General features: G+C 40.7%; 1 protein-coding gene across 6 annotated transcripts in view; it reads left to right on the forward strand.

Moving 5' to 3' along the window:
* The window catches only part of LOC111255478 (discoidin domain-containing receptor 2-like), a 67,975-nt gene extending 53,432 nt beyond the window's left edge, over window positions 1–14,543 (forward strand). For 5 of the 6 annotated variants that reach the window (XM_086992785.1, XM_022817491.2, XM_086992777.1 and 2 more), the window contains 6 exons: window positions 2,911–3,142; window positions 8,829–8,976; window positions 10,008–10,586; window positions 10,977–11,324; window positions 11,472–11,918; window positions 12,420–14,543. In XM_086992785.1, coding sequence (XP_086848911.1) covers window positions 2,911–3,142; window positions 8,829–8,976; window positions 10,008–10,586; window positions 10,977–11,324; window positions 11,472–11,918; window positions 12,420–13,246 — 2,581 coding nt within the window. In that variant the 3' untranslated portion in view covers window positions 13,247–14,543. The remainder of the gene's footprint in view (window positions 1–2,910; window positions 3,143–8,828; window positions 8,977–10,007; window positions 10,587–10,976; window positions 11,325–11,471; window positions 11,919–12,419) is intronic. The other variant, XM_086992781.1, reaches the window with a different exon arrangement.
* The last annotated feature ends 1,988 nt before the right edge of the window (window positions 14,544–16,531 follow it).

A 16,531-nucleotide genomic window follows, 5' to 3' on the forward strand; every position in this document is an offset into this window, starting at 1 on the left:
TATATATGTATATATATATATATATATATATATGGCTGCTACAAGCAAATCCAGCGGACTTTGAAAGTGAACGACTTTTGAACTATGCTACGCTGGTAGAAATTTTGCTAGTAAATGCTCCAGCGTCCTAGGAACTTGTTAGAGACGAATGGATATCTGGATCCAAATGACGAGGATGCATTGTCGCAATCGGTGAGGCCTTTCAAGAAAGCTTCGTTGATTATCTGCGACTCTGTGAGCCAAACTAGCGTTTCAGATGTGACATGTTATTAAGTTACATTCCAAGTACGAAAAAACGGAGACTGAGTAAAAAATGGGTCTTCCGTAAGTCGATTGAGTGAAAATACGTGTAGTCTTTTCCACGTGCCGTTTGTAAACTTTTAGCCAACAGAAATTTGCCTTGAGCATTTGATCGTCATAGAGAAGACGTGCTTGAATTTCTATTGCAAGTCAGAGATGTAGCAGGCGAAAAAATGCTGCCCTTCGGAGAGAAATTGGGTTCGACGGTATATTTGGACGTAGGATGGTAGTACTACTTGCAGTGGGCATCGGCTACTGTGAGAGACACTGAAACAATGAATACAGTCTCGCCGCCTGTTTGAGGTTCTCAAATGGTTCACACGCCGTTCCCACGGCAATCAAATGCATGCAGTCTGCTTACTTGATGAAAGCCAGACTTCATCGCCATGTCTCAATTAGATTAAACAAAACAATATCCAATGTTGGCTTGAACCCGCTTACTCTCCTAATCGAAGTCGGTGTATTCTTGGGGATGGTGGACAAGCATATCTCATTATCAGTTTGCTTCGAGAAACCATAGTCAGAAGAATTAAATATGGGAACGCGAATGCGAATGGCAAGAATATGGCTGTCTAGAATTCGCCAGAACGATAGGGTAAATGTGTAGACAAATGAAGGAATATGTTTTTTAAAAAGAAAAGAAAATACACATAGGAACTTTCCATTTAGCTTAACTAATCCAAAAATTATGCACTTTCAAAACCGTCGGATTTTCTAGTAACAGCTTAATGTATGCCGGCGGGGTTGACGTCCGCAGACGAAATCTTTTGGTTCATTTTTTATTTTAAACATTTTTTTGAATTTATATTTAGATGATAATACTGAAACATGTCTGAATCGGCTTAAGCGTCTTTGAGACAGTTTCCAATGAAAAATAATGTGCGAATGCAAGGTTTTTGCCTATATATTCTAAACTATTTAACCATTAGTTAAATTCCATTATTGAATGATACAAAAACATTTTACCTTCGGTCAAATATGACTTAAGGTTTACCATTTCTCCGAAATACAATGAGTTTGACTTAGTTTCCGTCAAGGATCACTGAACATGCGTTGCCCAACGGTGTGGCATTGAGTCCAGTAAATAGCAAGTGTTTATCATCTTTTAAGTGAACTCTAAGCGTGACAACTCTACATAGATACGGACGGTCCGTAAGTTGCCTCGAGTTGTCCGCTTTTCAGCTTAGCTGGCCCTCAATACGAATGCTACCTAGGTTCACGCCAGTGGCTTCGTTTGTCTGCTTTGCCTTCCCGTCCGGGGCCTCGGAGCTGAGGACGGCTGTAAGAGCTTGTGCGGCTCGCATCTTTTGCTATCTCGGTCGACGCTTTCCTTAAGAGGACACTGTTTTACACTCTTCGGTGGATTTCTGATCTGCACACCCCTATCTAGAATGGCCTAAGATCACCGTACTCTCACTAACAACTTATACTTTTAGATATAGACTGTATTATTTCGAACGACCAAGCACAAATGGGCTATCCCCGTATTATAAGCAACCCACCCAGCAACATCACGGTTCAGTTTACACTGAAATAATTGTGTGAACGTGTTACCTTCTATAAGCGTCTGTCAGTTATCAAAACGTACTGAGAAAGGACGTTTGAACTTAATTTACGCTATACTATTACACTCGGAAGCATCTAAACATACACAAGGGCTTCTCCCAAATCTTGCGAAAGCAAAAGCGTAATAATAAAAGTTAAGGAAATGAAAACCAGTTTAATCTGCCGGTTGTTAAGCCGCTTACTTGTATTTGAAAGACAGGTTATCTATTCTATCAAAAAGAGATACCGTGCAAAGCCCCGTAATCAATTTTTTATCTCACTTAAAGACGAAGACCAACAAGGAGTATTTAAGACAGCGAGGGTCGCATGCATACCCGACTCGTTCGCGATACTTTACTATGTCGTGCCTAAATATATGTATAGCTTGTAGTAAAGTCCATAGACAACTAACTACTATAAAAGAAAATCAAGCTATTTACCGTTATGCATTCACCATGATTGGAAATCAAGTGAAGCTCTCTATTCTGAGGGTCTAGTAGATGTGAACTGGCTTTCCGGAGAGACATTTTCCCAAACAGCCTCCTTTAAATGCAAAGCCTTTAAATACACCAAACGATATGTGTATTTCATTTGTTCGGTGCGTTCTACTGTAGTTGGAAATAGCAGAAATGACCGTCTGCTAAGTAAGATTTTCAAATATTCAGTTATATGAACGCTACCTTTTTCCAAACGTTCGACGTACGACAAAGGTAAATCGTTTTATAAACAACCTATATATATATATATATATATATATATATATATATAGCGCCACAATAGCGCCATCTGCATTGTCTTTCATTATCTACTGCGCAGCCTGGGCTGAGAAGAAGGCTGTAATTGAAGGATGAGTCGTTATAATTGACCTTGATTGATAATTACAGAACGAGCAAAGTGTATTTCTTGACTAACTAATCTACGCACACCATTATTCAGGAAAAAAAAAGACAAAAACTATCACAGTCACTAATAAGCCACTGGATAGCAGAAGTCTATAGTGTTCAATTTAGAATACGTTCTTTCTGTTAGCATAGCAAACACTCAGCACTGTATAATTTTGTTTAGGTTAAATCGCGAAATAAACGGGGGAGCCTGGTGTCCGTCACGACAGATTTCATCGGACACATACGAATGGCTGGAAATCAACCTTCGAAGTTACTATGTGGTACGAGGTATTGCTACTCAGGGCCGCTTCGGTAACGGTCAAGGCCGCGAGTATGCAGAAAAGTATATGATCGAATACTGGAGAGCAGGCATTAACAAATGGGTACGGTACATTAATCGCTCCGAGAAATACGTGAGTATCTTTAAAATAGGCCATTTAGTGCTACTGAGATAGAAGCAGAGCAGGATTTTTTCTGTTTCTTGTACTAACTACTAAGGAAATAATTTACGCTGTCAAGCTTGTTACGTATCTAAGGAAATTGTGTATTCATAATTTAGGCTAAGGTGTGCAGAGAAGTACTTGAGACTTGGTGTATCGTTAAAATTTAACACCTAATTTTATAAGGAAATGTGTAAATTCTTAAAAATGTTTATTCCTTCGCCGAGGAAGTGGGAATATTGTTACATCAACATACATATTGAATTTTGTGTTTCTCTTTAAATTTTATTTATAAAATTTATAACGAAATAAAAATTTTAAAAAAATTAAACAATCAGAGCTAGGTTTGTGAAACATCCTTGGAGAAACATAAAGGAAATATAGTTTCTTAAATATTTTAATTTAAAAAAAAAAAGTACATAATTGCCTGTCTAAGTTTACTCTGTATCTTGCTGCAATACAATCAATATAACAAGTACTACCGATACATCTTCTATACTAATTTGTTGGCCCATTGTATAACCTATCTAGCTTCATGGTGAGTAACGTTTTATGTTTTTTCGCTTGTCGATTGAAAACGCATCAATCATGGATATTGCCTTTACATAATAAGGTAATCTGAAAGCTTTGTTTTTGCACTAACGTATGATCTTTTAATTGTACTAACGTAAATAAGGCATACGTGTGCATACTTTAATGCCCACTGCCCCTTATTTTTGCTTGTGTAGTATTGTCTTAAGGGAAGTAAACCGAATGCTGTTTCGGTGAGTGCGCGCAGCGAGGTGATAATATGAACCCAATTTGTGCCTCCGCAAAGTTACGCGGAAAATTGAGTGACAGGTCTCGAGTCACGAAAACCACTTTCTACTGCCGACAGTCGGTGACGTAGGCGTGCTTGAAAGTGCTCGGACGTCGGTGCGTTGCGCTTTGTTTGAGCTGTCAGAATTAATCAGGATCATTTTTCCGAGGTACTGCGTCGTCTTCCAGCCTGTATGCTCTCCTCTGAGGGTTCTGCGGGCCTACGTGGCCCTTAACGACCGCTAAGTTGCATAAGGGAACTTAGCTTATTTGGGCTTGTCACTTCGAATGCATTGGTTGCCACTCCGTGGTTTTTCGTGTTTTTGGCCTGCTTCCTGTTTTGTCAATTTAGTTACAAAGCCGGAAGAGCACGCATAGTCAGTGGCATGACCTTCTTAGTCTGCTGTCATCCTGCTACCCTGCATAACTGGATATCTCCTTGACCCAAGTATAACCGGCGTATTTCTGAAAGTATAGAGTGTAGATATCATGTCCCTAGTGAGCTGGTCGGCAAGATGCAATTAGTCCAATTCAATCTACTTTCTCGTTGGGGCGAGCAGCAAACAACCAGTAAAGAATGTGTATTTAGGTAAATCTTCGCCTTGGCATTCCAGTTGTTTTGTAACATGGCCATTTTTTTTTTAAATAAAGCGAGCTTGCATGACGCTCAAAATTATCATGAGTATTGCCTATCCTAATTCATGAAGTTGGTATCTGAATTCAAGATGGCGGAAAGGGTTTTGCGTTAGGGCAGGTTTTTCCATTCAGTTTTCGCGTAACTTGTAGTATCGTTCGACACTTTCGATAGAAACACTTCCATTTGTTGTCGCATTAACTAAGGTAGCATTTGGGTGGAGCAGCAGCAAGAATACAACTACGGTCAATTGAGGGTGTGGTGTCGTACTTCGAGCAGCACTTACTGAGATGACCACCGTAACGGCCAGCGCTAATAATAACACGGGCCTGACCATAGTACCTTCATAGTGCCAAAGGTCCTCTCACTACCTTTCGTCAAGCATTGATGGCCAAAGTGCCCGGACCGATCATCGTTACACACACAAGCACGCAGAAACACGCAAACGCAATGCTGGCAGATCAATGTAGCAGAACACGTAGTGCTACCATTTCGAACCAACTGCTACAACATAGTATTGCTCCACAAGAGATACCATGAATCTACCATTTGCATCTAAATGTCCCATGATCCATCTTTATTATGAGTGCTACTGTATTGTTTGTGCTGAACAATTTCAATAGTCATTACGTCCATAGAAAATATAAAGGTTGGATTTTAAGTAACTGTACGAAATTTACCTGTAGATACATAAAACAACCCTCAACTGTCATGAGAAAGGCAATGTTTGGGACAAAGAATTAAGATATCTATTTGATGTTACGCGGATTTACTAGATACGTCTAGGTCTAACCTATAATGCCATACTTGGGAAAATTCCGCAAGAAAGCCACATCGCTTCTAATTACTGGGTGGCAAAATAAAGCAACGAGTAGAAAACAGTTGAGACTAACAATTAAGCCCATGCTTTAAGAAAGCAGTAAAATCTCCGATGAACGAATTCATGACGCTTCCTCTCTAAGTAATAGTTACTACTAGGCCTTTCATGCTACTGCTATTAACTGTTAGATTTGAATTAACTATTGTCTACCTCTAATGATTTTAATCCATACATGAACAGTTAAAGATTTTACTTGCTAGCGTAACTAGACAAACCATACATTTCCGTGTTTCATTTACTAAATGAGGCCAAATACGTACCAAGCTAATTTACTTGCATGTGTCTTCCTGAAAAAGGCAACGCCCTCTACCGTAGTTGTCTCAGATAGTTTCTTTGGGTGAATAAAGGTTAAAGTCGTCCCAGCTGGGTTTCTACCATCTGCTCCATGCAAGGTGATGGTAGCTTTCTACGGCCAGCCTGAGCATGAACGAAAGAAAGACTTAGCCCTGCCAACCCCTTTCCCGCCCCTTTTTGCCCCTGTCCCTTCTCCTCTGCTTCCTACTCTAGCCCAGTTTAGTGTAATAGTGATGGTGGTGCAGGTGGTCTTAGCCTGCTGAATTATTGGGGTGGCATTCAAACTGGTGGTGGCGAAAGCGGTGACTGTGCAGAGTGTTTCACTTGGGTCTTTTCCACCCACGACCCACAACATGTATGTAACCCCCTCCGCCCAACCTCTTACAGCCCCATTCCATATGCTTTTCTCTGCCCTTCTTTGCGCAGTGGCGTCTCGACCCCACTGAAGCCGCTCCACTCTAAGCTGGGTAGGCTGGGGGCCAATTTGATATTAATAAGACCATTGTGGCTCTCAGTGGGGCGTCTAACGCTTCCCCTCTTACTCTCCTGCAGACCTATACGCACACGTACGACGAGTCTCGTATGTGCCTTTGAGGAATGGAACAGAATGACGCGCAACCGTCTATCAGCCCAAGCGGGTGTAGATGAAGCTGCGCTATGAGGGGCTCGCTATAGCGTGCTTGTGTGTTCCTGTGCGCGTGTAAGCGGTAAAATGCCTTGAAATGTTCTTCCTCAATACACGTATAAACGTATTTGTATGTTCACAGCGTGTTGCCATAACTATATATGTAGTATCATATCCTTTCTGAACAGCAGACTAACACTTGTTTGCCTATTTGAACATTGTGTTACTTCAGATAGGCACTCTCTATTTATCTTAGGTGGTCTAGGGTAATCGAAACTGTTTCAGATTGTATATATACGTACATATATATATACACCTAGCACATGCTAGGTGTTTGTGCTTTGGAATTCTAAGTCCACAGATACTGATTCGGAACGTCAATTATAGGAACACGTAAAATTTCGAAAATTGTAAGGATCAGGAATCAAAAACGGCAGATTGGTATATCTGAAGATCATCGTTAAAGGGTGCAGCCGAATACCGCCTTCCAATTCGTTCGCTATAGTGTAGAACACAGAACATGAGCGGTAGTAGATCGTAAACTTCGGATTTCGCATTTATATTTGAAACAACTTAGTTCTGTGGCCTACTCGTAAAAAAGTGAGCAGGTTACGTAGCTAGTTGCAACGATATTTTTTTTAATAATAACCTATTATTCGTATAACTGACACAAGACACGCAGACGACAGTAAAGGACGGTTTATATGCGGGTAAAGAAATAATTAACATGTTGGTCATGCATAGTTGTAGAACATTACAATACGTTATCGACTGGTACGGTGATTGTTTGGCTATGGAAGGCTGCTAACATAAATAAGCGATTAGGAAGTGGCATATTGATTCATGTAGCAAGTATTGTGGCATAGCTGTGCTACATGACCACCTAACGCATATTTTCTATGACCGAACAGTGATTTATGTGTTGGATATAGTGTCAGACATACGACAAATCAATCAATCAATGTATTATTAATAGCACCCTATTGTTTAGCTCCTTCGAAGCACCTAGAAGTTCTGCGCTGCTTCCTTGAAATGCCTTAAAGACCTTAAAATCAACAACCTGTAGAACATACAACAACTTCTGTACAACGATCGTTTTATTCTATCGGAACGGGATGCACCTGCTTAATTGTAAAGGAAACTTACATGCCGTTACTTGTGCATTTTCTGCTCGCCCGAAGCCTGTACTTCATTTATCTCTATGAATCTGACGAAGCTAGTAGGAAAAATACCTACAGCGGAAGCAATAGGTACGCGCTAACGTTCTCCAGCTGCTATACTACTATAGCTCAGTTTTCCCGGATTCTAATTTTACCATCGTCCGGTTATAGCTGACCCAGCTGGAGCTAGCAAGTTTTGCGCTGGCTTTGTTTGACTTGCCTCTCATAACGTTGCATCAATTCGAAGGGATCGCCCAAGGGTGTCAGTGCGGGTGTGGATGTGGAGGCAGTGGGGTTTTCGATGTGACGATAAGCCGGATTGTCCACAGGGCTTTGTGTTCCGATGGTGACCCCTTGCCCCTTGCTCTGAGTGTTGTAGAGTTGTAGGGCAGGCTGGCTAGCCCCCAGTTGCTTGCGCCACACTTGCCTGTCCGGAGGCATTTAGGTGGTCATTCGTTTTGGATTTTGCCCCTGCTAGACAGAAACGTCTAAGCTCCCTGGGGGCGGTACGCCACCTGGCAAGCCACAGGAGAAGAGAAGGTGCCATTCCCCGGCAGATGGGGTGGCTTACCCCGAGGTGGTGCTCTCATTAGAGGTAACAGCTGATGAAGAAACCGAGAGTATACGACAGGCGCTGTTCCAGTCCCGTCCAAAAGGTATACTCGTATTATACGTAACGTTTCATAAACGAATGCACAGTAAACGTTCTAGTGAGATTTTCGACGGTATCAGTACAACCGCAGATGTACTGCAGAGTTCTTATCATTATCGCCTGCGAAAAAGGTCGACCCACAATTGAAAGTTTGGCGCGTTATTTCAGCTAAAACTCTCCTTTCGTTGTAGAAGGTCTCAAGAAGCAGCTGAGTGTATATAAACCATATATAAAACCTACTTACTTTTGCTGCATGTATTGCCTTCCATTAAATGCTATACACTATTAAATATTTTGTATGACAGGTTTCTAAATCCGACATATGAACACATTTTCAATAAAAACACGCGCCAAGCACTACATAAAGTATATCCAGTTTCGAATTTACAGCGCGTCATACGTCAACAAGTCCTATACGTTAAATACGTTACCGTTACATCATGACGAAAATTGCAGAGATTATCTACCAATCATGATCCCATTGTAACGGTTTTACCTGACACGACATTTTGTTGATTTCAATATCATTATAATTTTAGACAGTATTGCTACATAGATATAAAAAAGCAATACCATTTTTTGTGTAACCCTCTGTCTTTGTGGTATTTAATTACAGGTTATTGAGGGTAATTCGAATACCTACACATCCGAGTTTAGAGCCTTGGATCCGCTCATTATATCGGATCGCATTCGTATTGTGCCGTATTCAAAAGACATTCGCACAGTATGTATGAGGGTCGAGCTGTACGGCTGCAAATGGATGCGTGAGTATGGTCTAATTTTTCAACTCCGTCTGCAGTTTTACATATATTTTCTTCGTATTGAGAGTTGCCGTCGTAAAGTCTGCCCTAAATGTTATTATTTTCAATGCGACTGATTCAGAAACGTCGATCCTTTAATGATATTATTAATCTAACGGTCGCTAACGAAAGGTCAGCTGTCTCAACCCAACACGTTGCAACGAGGGAGGTGCTAGGCCAGTTAATTTTTTCAAATCAGGTCGTCTATTTTGATATTCGAACGAGCTGGTTAGATTTGCTCCCCTTTGTTTTAGCTTACCACTTCATTTTCTATGGTATTTATATAAAAAAGATGTACGTGTTCTTATAAACCTGAATTCTCGTCGATGAGGTTCATGAGTACTGGAAATATACGAAATATAACATTTGATGATGTTGTCGTACTGGCGTAACTCAAGACTACGTATTACGTCTACGTGAAGAAATGCGGCAAAGGAAAACATAAGTGTATGAAATCAGTGGAGGAATGAAGTAGGAGCGAATTTTGATGACATCAACAGGAATGAGATGGGCGAAGAAAATTCATAATAGACCTTCCTCGAGGGCTTTTACAGACAAGCACTTCGCAGTTAAAGCCATTTGAGCTGGCAGCGACTATTCATTGTCTCTTCTAACCATAAAAAAAGAATAAAACGTTCTTGTTTTCAGCAACGATGTGGATTTTCAGTTGCTTAAATCGCATTTTTTTGTTCTCAATATAAACGCGACGAAAAAATTTGTACGCTTGAGGACACCTATTCTTCAGACGAGGTGTTCAGGACGTCGTCTAATCCTCTCTAGTTCAACTTACCATAGACAAAAGCCGTAGATAGCTCCGCCAGTCGTCGTATAGCACTGTAGGACTGAGTGATAACATAGCGCATCGTATTATACTTGAAATACCTAAAACTGTGATAAAGGCAACAACAACCATAGGTAAAGTTGCAAACTCGAAAACGTATCTTGCGATGGAAGTATTTAACTTTAAACACGGATGATCGTTGCTTTTATTTCAGAGGGTATTGTTTCGTATACGGCCCCAATTGGTGAACGTTTCAGTTCAACGGTTAACTTGTTCGATAAGACCTATGACGGAGGTCGTGACGACAGTACCCTTCACGATGGCCTTGGCCAACTTACTGACGGCGTTGGGGGAGGCGATTATTTCATGAGCGAGCATTCGACAGGTCCGGGAAAAGACTACGGGTGGGTTGGGTGGCGTAGTAATTCGTCACATTCAAACCCACTTGAGATGGTGTTCCATTTTGACGCGGTGCGTAACTTTTCTGCAGCGTATTTTTATTGCAACAATCAACATACGAAGAACGTGTCGCTATTTAGCTCGGCAAAGTTCTGGTTCTCCATCGGTGGCCGGTGGTACCTGGATGAGCCATTGATTTTCAAGAACACGCACAATCCACTGCCGGAGAAAGCTCGCAACGTCACAATCCGCTTGCATCACAAAATAGGCCGTTTTATCAAAGTACATCTGAGTTATCGCTCTGGATGGATTGTATTAAGCGAGGTAGCATTCAGCTCGGTGCCTGCTGCTGGAAATTTTACCGAGGAGGACGAACCTGTCGTACCCCCACTTGGTTAGTATGACCGTGTATAAAATACATTTTTCTACCGCTATACAATAGGAGGTAGAGAACGTGTAATTTCGAAAATTAGATATACATTAAAAATAGTAGAAATAAATATTAAGTGCTATTATAGAACTACTTGCATTTTAAGTATGCCACAGATGACCATTTTCTATAAAAATTAAATAGTTATTACAAGTTCAGTTTGATTCGTATAAAAGCTTTAAACATAGAGCCGTATTGCAAGTACTGTAGTAATATTTAATAAATCTAGATAGGTAGCAAATATAGAGCAGATCAGTTGTCGTCAACGATTGTAATTGCATAAGATATTCATTATGCACCCCTTTCACGTTTGTAACGTCAATACTTTGACTCGTGTACATTTTGCTACCGCAGTGTTTCCGGCCGTTACTGAAGACTCAATAGGGAGGCATCATGTCGCTATTGTGATTGCTGTTCTAGCTGCAGTGATCATGCTGCTAATGTTGGCGATCTTCATAATAACGTTCCGCCATCGACGACGTAAGCAAGCAGCATCGCACGGTATTCTGAAACCAGTCGCGCACTCCACGAATGACCATCGTATTACAGTTAATATGAAAGGTCTGGAGCTACAATACCAACCGAAGTACGCATTGAACGGGAACGTCTATGGGCAAGTGAACCTGGATGATCCGGATAAGCTAGTCTATCAGGAACCCGATGACTTTAAAGCTTCGGTTTATCCCGCAACATATAGTAACGGTTAGTATAACTTGTTACTATTATCCTCAGTTATGCGTATAGGATTGTAAGTATTTTTCAATGAAAAGACAAGCTTTACGAATATAAAAGTTTTCACGCTTTCTGCAAAACAAGCATAATAAACCTGTACTTCTGTTGATTTTACAGTGGTTTTCTTAGTGGATTCATCGCGCGAGTACGCTATACCTCAAGACTGCATAGCACCAAGAAGTCCAAAGGCCTCAGATCGCAACGTTTTGCCACCTACTTTTAATAGGCCGCTTGGCAAGTGTTCCCAGCCGTCACTGCCAAATCCAGCTGAAAATCACTATGCCGCCGCCGACGTTGTAGTGGGTACCAGCGTCTCCCTGAATATTCAAGGCGTAAGTGGAAGCACGCTGTACGCTGTGCCTGACCTTGACTTGTCGGCTAGTTCTGCTAGTTCGTCCGGCAACGACTCTTGCCCAGCTTGCAATAACTGTACAGTCACCGTACAAAATTCTTCTCATCTTTCTACCACTACGCAGGTCCGTGAATTACCCCGGCACCGAATGCGACTTCTCAACAAAATCGGCGAGGGGCAATTCGGTGAGGTTCATCTTGCCCAGGCGGAAGGTGCGTACGTTTGCGTGACATTGATATGCCCTTTTATAGTCCTGTTACCAGAAGGCCATGTCATAACATGTACAGAATCGCCTACTTTAAATAATACCCTGATTAGTATTTGTCCAGCAATCATATGCCCAGTGACCCCACTACAGTAATGGGGCATTTTACGGATGTATTGACGCCCGAAAAAAATAGTGCCCATTTACGTAGACAATCTCCTCTTTTAGTTTAAAATAGCGGAGTACATATAGGTTACTGCTGCTACACCCCGAGACGAAGTGTCCTATTAACGTTCGCCTTCAACAATAAGTTCAGAAGGGAATTGTATTCATATATCTTCCTAATGTATTACAATCGTCAGGTAAATTTGTTGAGTACAACAATTTTAAATTACATTTGGATTAGGTGAGAGCCTATTAAGATATGTCTCGTTAATGTTCAATCGACAAAAGAAAAAGATGTGTAAAACGTATTTTTTACAGCATGAACCTACTCATACGTTTTCAGGAATCCGTGAGCTCGTGGAGCCTCTTTGTACTGTTGATAGCACATTTTTGGTCGTAGTTAAATCTCTGCACAGAGATGCAGGTGAAGCAGCGCGAAAGGAGTTCTTCAAGGAAGTGAAGATATTATCACGTATCCGTGATCCGAATATTTCGCAGATTCTTGGCGTATGCACTCGGGACGAGCCCTTAGCTATGATCGTCGAATATTTCGAACACGGTGACCTAAAGGAGTTTCTCAATGAGCATCTGCCTGACACGTTCGTTGCGAACGGTGTCGCTAAGACGCTTTGTCAGGACACTTTAATGTTCGTGGCTACTCAAATCGCGTCAGGGTTGAAATATCTTGAATCTATAAATTTTGTTCACCGTGATGTGGCTGCACGAAATTGTCTTGTCGGAGCGGGCTTTTCTGTAAAAATCTGCGATTTCGCCATAAGTCGCTCTGAATACCAGCAGGACTATTATCGTGTACAAAGCGGAAGTAGCATGCTACCTGTTAGATGGATGTCATGGGAAGCTATCCTCTTCGGACGTTTCTCTACAAAAAGTGATGTCTGGGCATTTGCCGTTACACTATGGGAGATACTGACATTTGCTCGCCAAAGACCGTTTGCCGACTGCAGCGACGACGTCGTCGTTGAAAATGCGCGCCACATGTATAATATGGATGGGCAAGCGGTCCATCTCAGTCAGCCGCCTGAATGTCCCAAGGTTCTTTTCGACCTAATGCTCGAGTGTTGGCAGCTTAACGAGGTCGACAGACCTAGCTTCAACGATATACATTTGTTCCTGCAAAGCAAGAGTGCCGAGTATTCGTTGAAAACTTAATTTTGCTGACGTCAATCGTAATATTGTTCACCAATCTCGACGCAAACGTCGAATGTGAACCTGTTACGTCGACAAGAAGGTTTCAGCCAGAAGAAGCTAGGTACACTATGAAAAAGTAACTGCGCGGGTAACTCTGTCTTATATGCAATTTGACATTAAAACACCAATACCTGCAAAGAAAGGCCGTCACAAATGAATCCTAGACGAAGTGTTTGGTATATAGTTGATGCTATCAAATTTGGCAGGATTAGCTACACTGGTTTACATGAACGACGCTGATCACGTTTTAAGGGAATGAGCTAAAGCTGGTTCCTCACGCGAGTCGGAAAAGCCTTTAAAGAACAAATAGTTTTTACTTTAGGTGTGTATATATGTAATTATTGAACGACAAATAAGTTTGGCACAAAAACTCAATTTCATAGTTGGCATAGAGCGGAGTATTAAGTATTTCATCGATTGAGCGATCTCTCGCTCGAGTCACATTGTTTTACGTCTTCTCTGTGTTTTGTGCAATGCTTTTTTGGCTGTAAATACAGAGCTTTCTTAGATTAGTACTCAAGACATAGTCCTAATAGCAACAGAGTGATAATTCGTGGACCATTTATAACTGCCGAACCTTGACAAGTACTATATACATCATATACAACACAGCAGAATAGGCCATAATTTAGTTTCAATCACTAGCGTCTAATTATGATCGAATTAGTAACTTTCTATTTCAATAGAATGTAAGGGTTTTGCGTCAACTGAGTCGGCACGGCGTACTAGTATGCTAAAGTCGAAAACGCCGACAATAAATGAAAAAAAAAAATATTTTTTACTATCTGCTTGGCCGCGGATACGTTGATGTAACAACAACTATAGAAGCATGGCCAAGGGTGCTACTACTTACACTGTTGCGGTCTCTAAAAGTATACATTTGAATTAGTCTGATGAGGCAAAATTAGATAGCCAATAGCACCACATCTGTGATCACCGTAAAAGAAATCAACTGATAGCAACCGACATTTGCCGACCCAGTGGCCTAGCTTCTATCGGGATGCGTATATAGCGAATGAATAGGAAGACACTGAAGAACACAATGGTAGGTTGTACATACGTTGTATAGCTGAGGTTCTTGCTAGTTTCAGAGTGATACATTTGTGATCTGGATAGTCCCAAGACTGAGCTTGGAAAAGGTACGACACATTGACTAAGTTTGGAATTAACAATAGGGATTTTATTGAGTACAGGAAGAGCTGGCAAAGCACAATGATGATTACAATGCTACTAATAAATATCAACGTGCATAATCTAATGTGTGTTTTTTTTTCATTAGACCATCATACTACGACCGAAACGAGAACGTTTCTTCATTCGACTACAGTTTACTACGGTTGAGTTGTGTGTGTAATAGTGCCGTTGGGGGAAATTTTCGTGAATAGGGAGAAGCATACCAGGCTCGGGTCATTTCATCTGCGGACGACAAATTCTATCTTAAATCGAAGCTGGTTAGGGGAAGTATGGAGACCACCTACAACCTGTGATAACTGTCAGAAGCTTTTATCTCTGATTACTGCGAATTAAAAAGCCATAGACCTTTTACCATAGATTAAAAAATTTTGGGCGTTAAAAGACATTTTTATATTCTCTCATTATCATTTGCAGTTTGCTTACTTCAGTGTAGTTGCTGCTTGTCTTCAGTAGACCGCTATGTAACTGTGCCAACTGGTTATGCAAATCTGAGGACAAGAGTTGATATGTCCATCAAACGGTATGAGAAAACGTTCGACTCATTAGTGAAACTGGATTTATACTACTTTACTGCTTTAATAATCCACGGAATAGTCTTTTAACAAATATTTAAATCTTCAGCATATACCTCATTAGATTGATGAGATGGTCAAATTAAATAACTGTAGATTTCAAAATATCTACAATAAAGGACAGTCTCTGCATAGGCACCTTTATCGTATCAGTTTGGTTATCTATGAGCTGAGAAATGTGTGCTTTTGCAATATTCTACTGCGTGAGCGAAGCTACCGATAAAACGGTATGTAATGTCACAACTTATCTAGATTACCAATCGATAGCAAGCTTGGATACGAAACCTGGCGGCCAATTCCATCTGACTGCCTCTCCAATCATCCTATGCCTGAAACCCATCAGACTTCGTTTGCTTGCCTTCGTTTCAATGAATATGAAAGGTAGGCATAAATTTGCGTATATTTCCTGAATTGGTACAGCTTGTATGTCTTGTGGGCCAAGTCATTTCGACCTAGTCAGCATGAAGCTTTAAGTTAATGTGCAAATGGCAACTATCTGCAGTGATCTAAATTCGAACATAGCATTTGACATATGATTTTGACTATCTATCTCGATAAAATAGACCACTTATATTGTATAGCATGCTGCGGTGGCTTCAAATAATTCAAAATCAACTTCAAGAGTCTCTGTGCTTCTTGCATATTTTTTTGGACTTGTGCTAATTTTTGTGCTTAATTTCTATGGACATTTCTTTCGTGTCTGTAACAAGGTCCGATTGACTCGTGGGCCTTATGGCCGATGGACTTAAACTATTACTCTGCAGATCTAAACGTTTTTGATAAAGCATTCTACGACCGAAACGAGAACGCTTTTTCATTCGACTACAGTTTACTACGGTTGAATTGCTACTGTATTCTATGTCCAACATTTAATGACAAATTAAAATATAATTATTATTGTAATTATCTTTTCATTCAAAAGTTGGATATATATATATATCCAACTTTTAGCCATCCAACATTAGATAAGTTAATTTAAAGTGGCGTTGCTATCCGTTAGCGCACAACTTAACTTCAAATGACAGCGGGAGACCAAATTCTTTCTTGCTATTGAATTAAAAATGGGAACCAAGTAGATTAGGGCTCCTTTGGGTGAGAGAGTAGATGCATGACAGAGTAAGATGTTGAGCCTCGGCCCAACTAACCTAACTCGAGAGAATATCTAATTCCAAAGACTCCACAAAAATGGAAGTTTCAGGTTAAAAAAGCACATTTAGATACTTCTGCCAAACTTGAAAATGGTATCTGAGGCCTAGAGGACGGCTCCACGTTGATGACGACCATCTAGAGGTACTTTTAAGGGGATATGATCGACAAATAGCTCGAGAATTGGCCGAAAATACGAGTTACAGTCTCAAGAACGTCATTAAACACCGCAAATATATTGGGTTTATATAAAAATTTGCAAATTCTCCGGATTCAACAAAGAATTACAGCTCAACGTTCCATCCCAGCAGTTGGTCTAGTATTGAGCATCGTG

Source organism: Varroa destructor, unplaced genomic scaffold, assembly GCF_002443255.2.
Source record: "Varroa destructor unplaced genomic scaffold, Vdes_3.0 BEIS01000001.1, whole genome shotgun sequence".
NCBI classification, from domain to species: Eukaryota; Metazoa; Arthropoda; class Arachnida; order Mesostigmata; family Varroidae; genus Varroa; species Varroa destructor.